The sequence below is a fragment of the Opisthocomus hoazin genome, chromosome 2 (assembly GCF_030867145.1).
Source record: "Opisthocomus hoazin isolate bOpiHoa1 chromosome 2, bOpiHoa1.hap1, whole genome shotgun sequence".
NCBI classification, from domain to species: domain Eukaryota; kingdom Metazoa; phylum Chordata; class Aves; order Opisthocomiformes; family Opisthocomidae; genus Opisthocomus; species Opisthocomus hoazin.
The window spans coordinates 23,058,705-23,073,119 of record NC_134415.1 but is presented as its reverse complement, the minus strand read 5'-3'; the positions used below and the strand labels follow the sequence as shown (position 1 = coordinate 23,073,119).

General features: G+C 37.0%; 1 protein-coding gene across 7 annotated transcripts in view; it reads left to right on the top strand.

The window, feature by feature from the left end:
- Nucleotides 1-11,778, top strand: part of PPM1B (protein phosphatase, Mg2+/Mn2+ dependent 1B) — a 61,723-nt gene extending 49,945 nt beyond the window's left edge. For 6 of the 7 annotated variants that reach the window (XM_075412877.1, XM_075412875.1, XM_075412873.1 and 3 more), the window contains 2 exons: nt 2,083-2,140; nt 8,108-8,878. In XM_075412877.1, coding sequence (XP_075268992.1) covers nt 2,083-2,140; nt 8,108-8,413 — 364 coding nt within the window. In that variant the 3' untranslated portion in view covers nt 8,414-8,878. Of the gene's footprint in view, nt 1-2,082; nt 2,141-8,107; nt 8,879-9,950 lie in introns of those variants that run through there. The other variant, XM_075412878.1, reaches the window with a different exon arrangement.
- Nucleotides 11,779-14,415: the final 2,637 nt, after the last annotated feature.

The following is a 14,415-nucleotide window of genomic DNA, read 5'->3' as shown; positions in this document are numbered from 1 at the left end:
AAGAAAAGTAATTGTGAAGATATGAAGATTCCCAAAGGCTTAAGTTTGAAGTCTAATTTAAACCATCTGCAATGGCTATCTGCTGCTTCTATGACAGTCTTGCTTGGACTGTCTAGGTGTTTTCTGTTACAATGATGTGAGGTACCACTGCTTTCCTTAGTACAGGCATTTGGTCAGAATTGTGTTATTCCACCATCACTGAATGTGAAACTAAATGGAGAGAACCCTATCTGTATCATGTGCATAAAGATTTAGTTTCTTTTCTCTGTGAAAATATTCCATCAGTGCTGATGGATCCTCATGCTAGTTCAGCTGTGCAACCCTTCCAGTATTCTTAAAGCATTGACTTTAACTGATGTGCCCTTGGAGAAGTTGTATTCTTCAGTGGACTTTTCATATCGGACAGAATTTTTGAAAGTGCCACTATCCATTTAATTCCGAACTTCTTTCCTGGACCTCATTCAGACGCAGGCGGAAACCTTTGTCTTTGAACAAGCACAAATTGCATATATGCCAGTGTCTTGAGGCTTCGAGTTGTCAGGTGTATCTTTTGTGCCTGCCCTTCTGCTTGCCTTTGTGGTGTGTCTAGATAAATGCTGATTTCATCATCGATACATATTGCCTCTGAATATACAATAGCACGATGTCTTTTCAGTGTTGTAGGTTAGTGGTCATCCTGAGATCTGATGCATGGTCCCTTGCATTCATCGGTCTGCAAACCATGTCCCAGGGTTCTGAGTATTTTAGTAGGTATTGCTTTAAATGTTGGATTGTGACTGGAAAAATATGTTCTGGTGCTGGACACTAGATACTGAGATTACCTGATTTATTGCTTTGTCTCAGAAGCCAACATACTTGCAACATCCCTTTCCAAAACCAAACTCTTCTGTTTTGAATGTGCTTTTGTTTCCATGGTGTGAACACAAGAACCTTGTCATACTAGATCAGACCAAGGATCATTCTAGCTCTGTCTCCTGTCCACAGGACAGCTGAAAGTAGATGCCTAGGGAAGAATATAAAACCAGGAAAATATGTAAAATACTTCCCCTATCATTATTTTGGTTTTCAGCTTCTTACAGCTGAGGTGCTTCCTGATACGTTCAAAAAGAACATTATCAAACTTATTCTCAGTATTCTGGGGCAGAAAGTTCTGTTGCATCAGGAGCCATCACTGTGTATTTTTGACACATTTGCTGCTGTCATTGATGCCCTTGTGGTCTTTGTGTGGAAGAGTCAACAGTCAGTACTTACCCACATTCTGTAAGACATCATTTTTCTAGATCTTAACCACTTCCAGACTTGAGAATCTTAGTTCATGTGGCAGTTCATTTTTGTTGAAGCTGCCAATAACTTTGATCATCTTTATTATTACACTTGTCTGAATGTTTCCCAGTTCTTACCATGATTTGAAGATGTAAAGACATAATCTTTTTCCTCATAGAAGCCTGTTTATACTTTGGGTTTTATTTTTTTAGAAGCTTTTTGTGCTTATTTTACCTGCCTGTGAGGGTTTGGCCTTATATAGAAAAGTTTAGCTAGTGGCATTTGGGTTTTAGTTTCTACAGTCTGAATAGACACTAGACAACACATCTCAGAGGTTGTGTACTCTGGACACCAGACTTGAAAATTTTGTAGGTAAGTAGTAACCTGTGTATATGTAATAAAAATGGGGACAACCTCAACTGTCCTCAAGTTCCACATCCAGAAATAAGGCAAGAAAACTAGGAAACTTGAAGAATTTTATTATAATGAGTAAAATATAGATTTAAATATTACTCTTGGCAAAATCTGACTATGCAGCTGGAGCTTCTAAAGAGGTAAAGAGGTAGACCATGGGGGAGGGTAAGGTAAGAAAACGTTTTGGCTTGCTTAGTCTTTACAAATCCTGACTTACTGCTAAATCCCCAAACATCATATTGACAGTGAGTAAAGACTCTGAGAGTGGGCGTCATCTTTTAAAGAGGCAGGTTAACGGCAAAACATCTTAAACACTTTGAAATTATTACTGTGCTCAAGCTTTTTAAGTTATCAATGCTTGAAATCCTTTGTTGTGCTTCATTTTTTTTAAATTTCTTTTTTTAGGCGTAATATTATTGAAGCTGTGTATAGTAGGCTGAATCCACACAGAGAGAATGAGGGGGTAAGTTCCCATTTTGATTGCTATGCCTCTTTGTTAATGAGAATGTCAAAGTAGTGTCATACATTAAGCAAAAATGTACATCACTGCCAATGAAGTATTATAAACACAAAATATGTATTGTAGCATACAGTTCATTTTGACCTTGTTTTAGATGGATGTGATATAGGACTTCATCCTCAAAAAGACAGCAAACTGACACCTGATTCTGAATGACTTTTTAAACATTTAATTGGCTACTGCGTTTTTCAGGCAAACCTGTGAGGCAACCATGCAGAGCTTGTCTAAATTATAGTTTATTATTGTCAAAAATTATGGTCAGCGTATTCATTACTTAAATAGCTGTTATGTCTACTGTCCAGAAATCTAGTCGAAGAGGGGGCAGACACTCTTCCTGTTATCTTCTATAAGTGTGGAAGACCTTGTTATGCTGAATATAAAAGATAATGAGACTTAACTCTAAAAAATTAGTCAGTGTTTACACTGTCTTTAAGTATCCCATGTGCAGTGGTCTAAGGAAAGTGTAAAGTGATTTTTAGTTTACTTTGGTTCTGATTTCTAAAATGGTTTACATTGTTCTGCCCAATTCCTAATAAGTTGGATTTTAAATAGTATGTTGAAATATGGTTTACTGTAACTTTAAACCTGATTATTTGGTGGTTCTTAATGTTAGTATAAAGAGTAATAACTGGTGTTCATATCAGTTGTGGTTATATTTGTTTAAAAAAAATCTTAGGAAAACAGAAGAACTGATTAAAAAAAAAAATCACTGCTTGTACACATGTCACTTCCTGTACAGTTTATGTGAACTAATGTGTCAAGGTACCATTCGTCTTCTAGTAAATCCTTCGTCATATTTTTTTCCTTTGAGATGGCTACAAGGTCCTCAATCAGGTAGTCGTTTCAATGAATGGAGTTGCGGATATGTCAACTTTTATTTTAAATACTTTGAAATGATCAGTTGTGTGCTTTAACATTGTAAATATGCAGACTCACCACAATTATTGTTGTGTTTTTCCCACTGTCATCTTCTCTTGGCTAGCTATATTCGGTTTATTCTCTTAAGTTAGAAAGCTTGTGTAGGTGGAAGGGGCTGCTATTCTGTTACAGTACAAATACAGAATAAATCTTTAACTTTTTTTATTTTTTGTTCCTTTTTTTTTTTTTAGTTTGAAAATTACAGAGCATACTTTTTTCACTTAATTTTCAAAAAATTGTGCAACAGTACCCCAAAACAAGCTAGAGAAAATTTTCTTCTCTTCAGCTTCTTTAGTCCTTCAGGAAACTCTCCACCTCTGTCAGCCTGGTACTACTTTTCATATTTAACCATAATTTTGTTCCTGCTTTTGGGGTAAAGTTACTGGTAAAAGTAGTTTCTTTGAAGATTATGGCATAGGTTTTATAAGTTGGTTGATTTTTTTTTTTTTAAGAAAAATGTTTGTCTAATTATAACTTTCTAAAAGTTGCTTTTATGATGCATCTTTTCTAAGTCCAAATCTACTCTTCCATAGCCATGCAAGCTTGCTGAAAGCCCTAACATACAGTACAGCATCCTTTTGTGTATTGGCTATTTCCAGGAAATATTTGTACATCATCATTATAATTGAGGTAACTGAGCTAAATATCCAAGTTATTTGGAATATAGCTTTAACCCTTATTATCGTTAATAGCTGTGACCTCTATTGCCATTAGAATCCCTGGACAGTTGTTTTGAGTCCTTTTAAGTTGGTTTCCTTAACATGAACTGTGAGCAGTACATTCCAGTCTACTTTGTAAACTTTGCTTTCTATTGGTATTCAGTGCAAATCTCGATAATTGAATGATGTATTTTAAATACACTGGATTAAATTTTCGTTTGATCTTGTAGTAAGATGTCATTTGCCACTCAGTACCTTTTCTTCTTTCCATCCTAACTGATTCTGACCCAGAACAGTTTGAGAGGAGGATGTGCCACTGGGTGAAGGATGCAATTCCTTTTGCACTTTTTCAGCAAGTAGGAATTGTTGTTTTACTATCCTTGAAGTGGATTAGTTTAGTGGCTTTCATCTGAGGTGATGAAAACATGATTTTCTTGCTAGTCTTACTCAGTCCCAGGTATACATCTGGTGATCTCTTAGTCTTTGGAACTGAGTAGGTGCATGGGAGGGGCAAAAGGGAAGGAAGCTGTTCAGTTACTCAATGTCAGATTCTCCAGAGTGTCTACACACTGTGATAATGTTGCTACACATCTCACATATAAACAGGAAGCAAAGGTAGGGTGGAAACATACAGTACATCCCAATGATGGCATTTCCAAGTGAGACCAAAATCTAACTAATGATGCCCCTGTTATAAATTAATATGAAGCAAGAGTGGATCTTCGTACTAAAAATTATGAGCTGCAGGCACAGATGCTGAGTCTACAAAGCACATAGGTGCACTGACTTGCACTTGGGAGTATGTCCCTGTGTGTAGTTAGCAGTGTACACCTGTCTGTTAGAGCATGGGTGTAGTGCAGAATACTACTATTACTAACTGGATGGTCCACCTGTGACAGATATCTTCATCTGATGATTTTATATAAGGCTAGAACCATTTTTTTACCTTGATAAAATAATAAAGTAATTAATTGCTAAAACACTAATGCAGGAGTAAAAATTTTTAAAAACACCAAAAAAACACAAAAACAGCCCAAACTGACCAGATTAACTTTTGCAATTGAGAATATGACTTCTAAAGACTATGCTTTTTAGCGCTGAACAATTTAGACTAGTTACCCTGTGAACTGGATCATAATAGCTTTTCAAATAAGTTTCTTAGCATATAAATCGAAACCAAGGTGGCATCTTTTTCTAGATTAGTGTCATTTTTACTTAGCACTGTAAAGATTTCGGTTAGTGTTGTGCTTAGAATTTTTTTGTCATCCAAGCTAGTGATTGTAGAGTAACTTCTTCCGATTGTTCACATGAGCATTTTCTGAGAACCTCTAACATATAGCCTAAATAAGGAGGTGATGTGGAGACTGAGGAGTGAAAGAATCCTTACTACAGCAGTATTCAGAGATCACTGATGTGACTTCAGGGTATAGCAGTCATAAGGTGGGGTTTTTTAGGCATCTCCACAGAGTATAAGTATTTTGTAGATTGTGGGCTGGAGAGAGCCCTGCGTTGAGCTCACGAAGACCGACTTTGCCAGTGCTTCAGCAGAGGGACCTCTGCTATGAACATGGTGGCTTGTGCCTTTACAAGTGCAAGTGAATTCATAGAAATTGTTATGTATTGGGGCTTGGTGCTTTCAGACCTTTAAAGGGAATTTAAAAGTATTTCTTCATAGCTAAATAATTGTTACCACGGTAATGCTACAATTCCACGGAGTAGGTGTTCTAGTTAACATGTTGAAGTATTACTCATTCTCTAATGCCTCTACCTCTTTGACCATTTTTTTTTTCCTTTTCCTAAGACTAGGAGGCTACTATCTAGTTAGGCTACTTGGGTGTAGATGTATCCTTAAAACACAAGGAACATTGTTAAAATTACAGTGGCTGTGTTAATAGTTTCAGTGGTATTTGTTTAAAGCCGAGTTTGAATACCTTGTTTGAAACCAATCATTATTCTCTCTTGTTTTTACTAATCCTATACTCTGGCACTTTGCCAAATCAAATCATAATTTAGTAAGGGCTTTTACATTAAGGCAACTACAGATAATTTTAAAAATGTAAATGGACAGAATTCTTACACCCTTAAACATTGTAAATCCTGTCCCTAATAAATACTAGCCCTTTTTACATACAGAATTTAAAAGAGCAGAACTTGTGTAAAAACTGTGAATGCTCTTGTTAAATATAGTTAACAAAAACTTAGTCTTTTTTTTTACGGTCAGTAGCACTAAGTTGCGTTAGAACATGAAGGAAGACAAATGCTAACTTGCACAATAATCGTAGTTTTCAGGGGCCTGTTCTAGCCACACATCATTAGAGAGAAATCTGTTATAGTGTGTATGTATAGTGTATAATATGTAAAAGAGGTAGTTTCTGTCCTAGTGTTTGTGGGTTCTTGTCTGCTAGCGCTGAGGGAGAGGAGGGAAGCACAAAATAGCCTGCCATCAAACAGGGTGCAAAGCAGCGGGTGAGTTTGAATATCAAACACTAACAGCACTGTTACTTCGACTCGTATTAGTATTTGAATTGTTTAGGAGTCTCAGAGCTGCTATATTGCTTATTGCTTTTACTCTTCAGTGTTGCATGAGAGCGAAGTATTCACTTCAGGCTGCCAGAAGAATTTTTAAAGATCTGAATATTGTGAAATGTGGAGATTCAGGATGTATGTGTGCTAATGTCAACCTCGGAGCGAAACTGATGGGCTGGAGGAGCTGTGGAATTTAGATGTTCTCTGAACTTTTTAAAAAAATGGAATGCTTCAGTTATGCTGCCTTGTTTAAGATTAGCTAGATAAATACATAAATAGTATTTTTGTCAAAATCTAAGAGACAGGAGATACATCTGTAGCCTCATCTTAATGCCCTGAGTTTTCACTGACTTTGTGCTCATGAGGCATCGGAACAATCCCGCTTCATACATTAAAACTATCCCCTTTAACTTGCGTCTCCTCACTGGGCTCTTGAAGAGCTATCTGAATATAAAAATGCTAGTACATGGGAGTCGGAACATCTCAAACTAAGACCAGCAAGCCACAGTGGAAGTATGTCTCTATGCAACAAATTAAGCTCAGAGGAATAGTGTCAGATGCAGTAACATTCATTTTTGTGGTAAAATTGTCCCCTTTTTAACTTAGAATGTGTTAATCAGTCCTGGGGCTTCTATTCCAGAAACATTACAGCATCCAAAATCCTACTGAACCCAAGATACTGTCTTAATGCTGCTATTAAGCTTGTAAATGGATGACTACAATACTAGTAGTTTATGAAGCCTTTGGACTAGATGACAATAAAATGAGGTCAGCATGAGAAAAAGGCAGTCTGAATTTTGCCTCTAATGTATTGCAAAATCTGCCGGCTTCCAGAGATACAGTTCCATTTCCCTAGCTTGATGACTTGCTAGATGGTAATAAAATGTACTGTTCCCTTAAAGCGACAGTGCTGCTTTAGCACTTGAAAGTTGAAATATCTAGTGCCAGTCTCATCACAGTAATAGATGTGCAAGTCTGTTGGAAAAAAAAAAACAACTTAATTTTTTTTAACTGAAAGCTTGTGGTCAAATAGGCAGTTTGCAGAGGAGACCTCCATTCCTCAGTCAGTGCTTATGACTCAGGTTTTGTGCTGCAGGTTGCTAGATTTTACTTTGAATAGCTGTTCTACCTGTTAATATTTCTAGCCAATACGCACATCTGCAGAAAATAGTGTCTTACGTTGTTCAAACCCCACCAGTCCTGGTGCTGATAGGTAGCTGCGCGTTTCTTTCATGGCAGCATCATGCATGTGAAAGTCAGTCTTTAGTGTAGAGGGATTTCTAAAACACTTTGAGCATTTATTGTGATGGGATGATGGTTCAGCTGCACTGCCAACAGTAGTTATCTATTCTCTCTGGGAAGCTTTTCACAGGACTGTTGGCTGTGCAGAAATTCAGTTATAAACGTTGATCTGATAGCTAAAGAAGCTTAAATTTTCAGATTTTTGCCTGACAACTGATCACAGTTGTGGGGAATATCAGCTATGCTCATTGAAAGAGTTTGAACAAAGGTGGAGTTAATTGGGAGGAGGTACCATGTTGACACTGTTTGGCTCAAAATAAACTGAAATGATTAAAAATGCTGGTTTAATAGATATCATTTCTTAAATTGTTATGTTGTATAAAATAGGCAAACGTGGCTGATACTGTTTGAATATGTGTGTTGCTAATAAGGTATTTTAGATTGAAATATAGCAAAGCTGACGTTTTCTCAGTCAGACAAATTGTTTGGTTTTTTTTTTAATGTCGTTAGAAAATATCCTAGATTAACAACTGATGTTTTTTGGGGTCTTGAATCTTAAAAAAAGGACCCGGGCGAAGCCGAGGAAAGTGGAACGCAGGGCAAATTGGTGGAAGCGCTCAGGCAAATGAGACTTACTCACAGGGGGAACTACCGCCACCTCCTGGAAGAGATGCTGAGTAGTTACAGGCTAGCTAAGAGGCAGGGGGAAGAGTGCCCTGCTCCATCAGCGGCAGCATCCACTTCGCATGCGCATGCTGGACCCAGGGACCCCGCACCGGGCACCCACTCAGAATCTGGGAGTCGCCTTGCTGAAATACAGAGCTCAGACGACCATTCAGGGACGAACGAGACGAGTGATAAACAGACGTAATGTTTTACACAGTGGATTTCACGCTCCGCTTCACTTGGCATATTTTCCTTTGTTGATATCTCAACATTTGTCACATCTATCTTAGAAGTCTGTTTGTTTTTACTTTAGTTATTTGTACAGATTGTTTATACAAAGTGCTCTTTTCCTTAGAAGCTCAACTACTATGGTATATTATAGTAATTGCATCTTATGTTGTGTAGCAAGCAGTTGACTTCCCATTAGAGATTTCAATTTTTTTAGAATCCTGTGACACCAACAATAGGCATCTGACACACTAGTGCAAAAATAAATTTTAAAACTTTTTCTTTCAAGTGCATTCTTAAATAATAATTTTGATGGTATGTGTTTGCTAATTGTAAAGTAATTCATGTCTTAATTGTATCTTTTGTGCAAATTGAGTTATACAAATTATTCAGTCTTTTTTTTCCCCTGCATCATATACTGCATGTTTGTATTTGAATTGTGTATAGTTTATATTACAATTAAATTACAAAAGCTGTTACATTTTAGGTTGTCACTTATTCTTCATTAAATGTTTGGCTTTTTTCCAATTTAGATTGTATCCACTGTTCATCATAAATATCTATTTTCTAGAGGACTGTATTATTACTTTGCAGGTTGTAGCATAACATCCAGAAATGGAAATGTACTTAGACTTAGTACCTAGTGTCAAGTTCTAAGCATTTGTGTTTAAGTGAAAATAAAGAATATGCTGTGGAATACTATCTGTATGCATATTGACTCTTTTAAGCAAGTAATAAACTTCCTTTGAAATGCTGTCATTCTGACACGACTTGAAACTTTTCATAGCTTCTGATATTAACTCATGATGTTCATTAGTTTCTAAAAATATTTGAGTAGTTTTGGATTTGGCACATTCATCATAGTTCTCTATTTGGGCAACGTTTCTCGTGTTCCAGTTAAACGTCAGCCATCTAAATGAATAAACTGGCTATTCTACCTAAGTTTACCTTCTACCAAATCTTTTCCGTGTCTTTTGGTGTATGGCAAATGTATGTATGTGCATTTGGGTAGATCAGTAGTAATACTGGGAATTTACAGTGGTAGTAACTAATTTGCTAATAAGTTAAATCACCTGCACAAAAATATTCTTGTTCAAAATAGGTACAAATTTCACTGCCTTAATGAAAAACAGCCTGTGGGAATTTCTTGTGGACCAGGATTACCTGAAGAGCTGAGTTCCTTAGTATTTTATAGATTTTTTTTTTTTTTGTAGTCCATAGATGTAGTATCTATTGATAGCTCTGATTTTAGTACAATTTTAGATAATAACTTGCTTTTAAGTCTTTATGCTATAATAGCTTTACTGGGTTCATGTTTTATAAAAGTAAATTCCCTCATGAAGTTGAGGAGCAGAGAATGTGTGTGGAATTGGGTAGGTATGGAAAAAAAGGAAAATGTCGTCTGTCTTACGCTAGTACTCTACCTAATTATGCCACTTCAGTCCAAAGTGCAACAAAAAATGTTTTCTTTTGTGCTGGTGAGTAGTAATATTTTTCCTCTTCTTTTCCTGTAGGGTGCTGGAGATCTAGAAGATCCGTGGTAGCCTTACAAATCTACTAAAATGCTTTTGATTCTGAAAGGGGGAAAAAAAACTTTTAAATCTGTTTTCTTCAACACAAGGGAAAAATTCTGGTGGATTTCCAACATTTTGTGAAATGGGCAGAAAGATATTAGAATTTTCCATCATTGTTCATTTTTGTGTTTTCTGATATTGCCACTCTTAGCATTGCCTGTACTACAGTATTTTTACCAGCCTCAGGCATGCTGATTACATCTGTAATGAACTTTGGCCCTAAAAAGGAAGGAAGGAATGATTCTCTCAGCAGATCGGTGTGCGTACCTGAGGTGCGTGGGATTGTAGGCGTACTCTGAAGATACACTATGGCTAAATGAAATGTGCAACACACAAGCGTGAGAGAGTACAAGTAATTGTTTGAGACGTTACTTATTTCACTTTACCGAGTTGGAAGGCTTTGCGGCTCTGTGGCTTGGAAGTAATTTCAATTGGGCAATATGCTCTCAGATGTGTATTTTTTTTTTTTTTTTAATTTTCCAGTTTTACCTGTATTACCAGACCAGTTAGGTTTCCCTGCGGTGTCCAAATTGTGATATGTTGCCTACTGCTTGCTTGAAGATAAGTGTATTTGGCAATAATATATGAAGATTCTAGGCATCTAAAAACAGTAAGAATTTTACGCATGTGTACAACACACCCTTAAACTCTTGCTAGAGAAAAATCTTTTAAAACCAAACTGATGAATTTATAGTTAGTAGTGACTTGCTTTGACATCTCACAGCTGCAGGTTTTTAAAAAAATGCTGAAAATTTGCCTTTATTATAATGTAAATTGTGATTATTTTTTGTTCTATATGTGGTTTTCTATAGTTTTTTGATTTTTTTTCAGCTTAAGATACAGACAGAAGTCTTGTGTAATATGGGTATAATTTTTAATTGTTTGTGTTACTTTCAAAGTTCAAATTATCACTTTGAGATTACTATAAATACACTTAAAATTATCTATTTTAAATTAAGAAAATATTAGAGATATTTTCATGGGTTCAATGACCTTTCATTTTATAAGCAATGGGCATGGTACAGAGTGGCTGTCATGTAAGGTACTTGAAGATTCTTAGTTTAATTCTATTTTTGCAATAACCTTGACTTTTTTCTGACTTCTTTGAGTTGTGCATGTAATGAGTCCAGTAAATGCTGAAAATGGGGAAGAGTAAAGTATTTATCTAAAATAAAAGCTATTGGGGAGGGGAAACAATGAATGTATCCATCTGTACATGATTTACATGCTGTGGATGCCTTGTAAACATTTTCCTATTTGTTTAAACTGTGTTTCAGCGAGGATGTAGTTGCCCTTGTGTGTAGTTTTAAGCTAATGACAGTCATCAACTGGTTTTGTGTGAAATGGAATTCATGGTATTTTTCTGTAACTTTATCCCCATGGTGAGTCTGTAAAAACCACATACTCTTTCATACTGGTGCCGAAGGCCAGCTTTCCCAATCGTTTTGATTCACTGTGTATCTAATTTTTTTTTTTTGGTCTAGAGAGGATTATTGCCACAGTATATTTTATTTATTCATTAGATTTTAGCCTTGTAAGTTAAACTGTTCTAAATGATGATGTTAACAGGTATTTGTCCCTTTACTGTTTTTTTGGGGGTTGTTAAAAGATAGGGAATGAAGAATGCAAAATGGTTTATTGTTCAGACTGTCCGCTCTGGTCCAACCCTGTACTGATAGTACCTTCCCAGTATGATATTGTGATGTTTCATACAATACAGTGAACATAACCAACTTGTTATCTTCAATAAAGGATTGCTAAAACAGTGTGACATGCTTTACATTTTCCTGAGAAGGATTTATCAAGAAGATTCTGTGTAAAAAGATAACCAAATAGGATTTATGAGGTGTCTCTTGGTGATGGATTTATGTTTGTTCTGCAGCAGATGTGGCTCTTTGTCACAATAAGACAGAAGTCTGAAAGTGGGCTTCTCTGTGGGAGACAGAAGAGTACAAACAACACTTAGAGATCCTAGGGCAAATCCACCCCAAGTTCGGCCGAACTTGGGATAGATTTGCCCTGAGTTTTATTCCAGCTGCAGGAGAGTGTTTGTTTAAAGTCTAAAAATTCAGATTAAACTTGACTTTTTATTCAACTCGTTTCCTGAAGTTTCTTAAAGATCTGATGTTAGACCTATAAAGTTTTAGTTTGTACAGTGTTTTGGGTAGAAATTTCTCTAATGTTAACACTCTCACGTTAAAACGTCTGCCAATTTTTATTTTTTTAACTTATTAATGAAGCTGTTTAACTGGGTGGGAAAGGAGAATGAAATCCTCCATGTTATTGACACTGCATGGTAATAACCTGTCAGAATACTTAGTGTTACTGTGGAATGGGTGTATTTATGAACAACCTGTAGATTTTTGAGTCTGTAAGCTCTTCAGACTTTTTTGTTGGATCTGCTTGTACAGCATAACCCCTGCGTGCTTTCCTCATGAACTCTGATTTTAATACCTTGTTCTATCGGTAAGAGTTCTTGTACTCCATAGGCTCCAGTCCTGTGAACACAAACGTATAGGTTTTTAACATCACATGGATAGTCTCCCTGAAATGAAAGGGTTTATGCTTTTATTGTGTAGAAGTGAAGCATACACATGTTTTTAAAGAGAAGGACCATAGTTTGCACAGCTACAACAAAATGTAAATCAAGATCTCTTTTTTTTTTTTCTCTAAATTAAGCATTGCTTTACATTCATGCATCCACTTGGTTCTGAATTCTAATCATGTTTTTAGTTTAATCAAAATACTGTTCAAACTTCAGCAGCCTGGAAAAAAAACCTTGATGCTTTTTGACTTTATATTCTCAGTGTGAGAACTCTGAATTTTTGATAAAATTTGTTCGTGTATTTGCCGTAACTTGTTACAGAATCACAGAATGGTAGGGGTTGGAAGGGACCTCTGTGGGTCATCTAGTCCAACCCTCCCACCGAAGCAGGGTCACCTACAGCAGGCCGCAGAGGATCTTGTCCAGGAGGGTCTTGAATATCTCCAGAGAAGCAGACTCCACAGCCTCCCTGGGCAGCCTGTTCCAGTGCTCTGTCATCCTCAGAGGGAAGAAATTCTTCCTCATGTTCAGACGGAACTTCCTGTGCTTCAGTTTGTGCCCATTGCCCCTTGTCCTGTCGCTGGGCACTACTGAAAAGAGTTTGGCCCCATCCTCCTGATACCCACCCTTCAGATATCTGTAAACATTTATAAGGTCCCCTCGCAGCCTTCTCTTCTTCAGGCTGAACAAGCCCAGCTCCCTCAGCCTCTCCTCGTAGGAGAGATATTCCAGTCCCCTCACCATCCTCGTAGCCCTCCACTGGACTCTCTCCAGTAGCTCCTCATCTTTCTTGAAGTGTGGAGCCCAGAACTGCACGCAGTACTCCAGATGAAGCCTCACCAGGGCAGTGTAGAGGGGAAGGAGAACCTCCCTCGACCTACTGTTGATTTTAAGATTTGTTTTGAAATTATGTTTTCTTAATTATATTGCCACCCAGTAACTAACATAAAGGTACTTCTGTAGAATGCTGAGAATGGGGAGTGTCTCTTCCACCTCAGGTCTTCCTGACATGTCAAATTCAGCTTGGATTCTTTTCTTCTCTTCATTTGTTTTTTTTAATGCGTTCTCCTGTAACAGAGACAAAGTAGTTCATGTCAGTTCTCAAATCTGCTCTCTGATAATCTTGAGCAAGATAAAGATTTGTTTTAATTGATTCTCATTAACATGTTAAATGGAATAGGGAATAAAGAAATGGACGCAAATGTACTTGTGTCATCCTGACCTTCTCAAAAGGCTGCTATGAGACGTTAACTACAATGAAAGTCTCTTAATAGACTGGATCTTCATGAGCTTATTTGAGCCTGCATGCAAACCTTTGCAGGACTTGGTCAAAACACCCATACTTTTCATGGCCCTTATGTGAATCTGATGCTGATGTTGATGCTTAGGTTAAGCAGGAGGAGAAAACCTGTAGTGTCACAGATGTCAATTCTTTTAACACATTGCAGGCTAGCTTTTAGTGGCTAGGTAGCTGCTTGGTATGCTGTATAAAGTGGAGTTAAGTCAGCCACTTCACCTGTGAGCTTTCTTACACCGTCAGCCATAATCACTGGCTTAAATCTTAAAATTAGCACCAGAAAACCAGTCGTTTTTCTTTGGCACTTTAAAGTTTTGCAGTGGAAGTCAAAACGAGTAGGAACTCGAGATTAGTTACAGCACTGAACCAAGCTTTAGTAGGCAATTTTTACTTCTGGAAGATGAAGCACAAAACAATGCTGCCTGACATTAAGTATCAAGGCTATTCTGGCAAAAAAGCCAAGCAGTTTTTAATCTATCAAGTGATTTGGGTTTTATTGGGCTAAAAAGCAAATTTTAGATTTAGGGATTGTCTACTGAAAGCATCTTGCTTTTCCTCTTCAT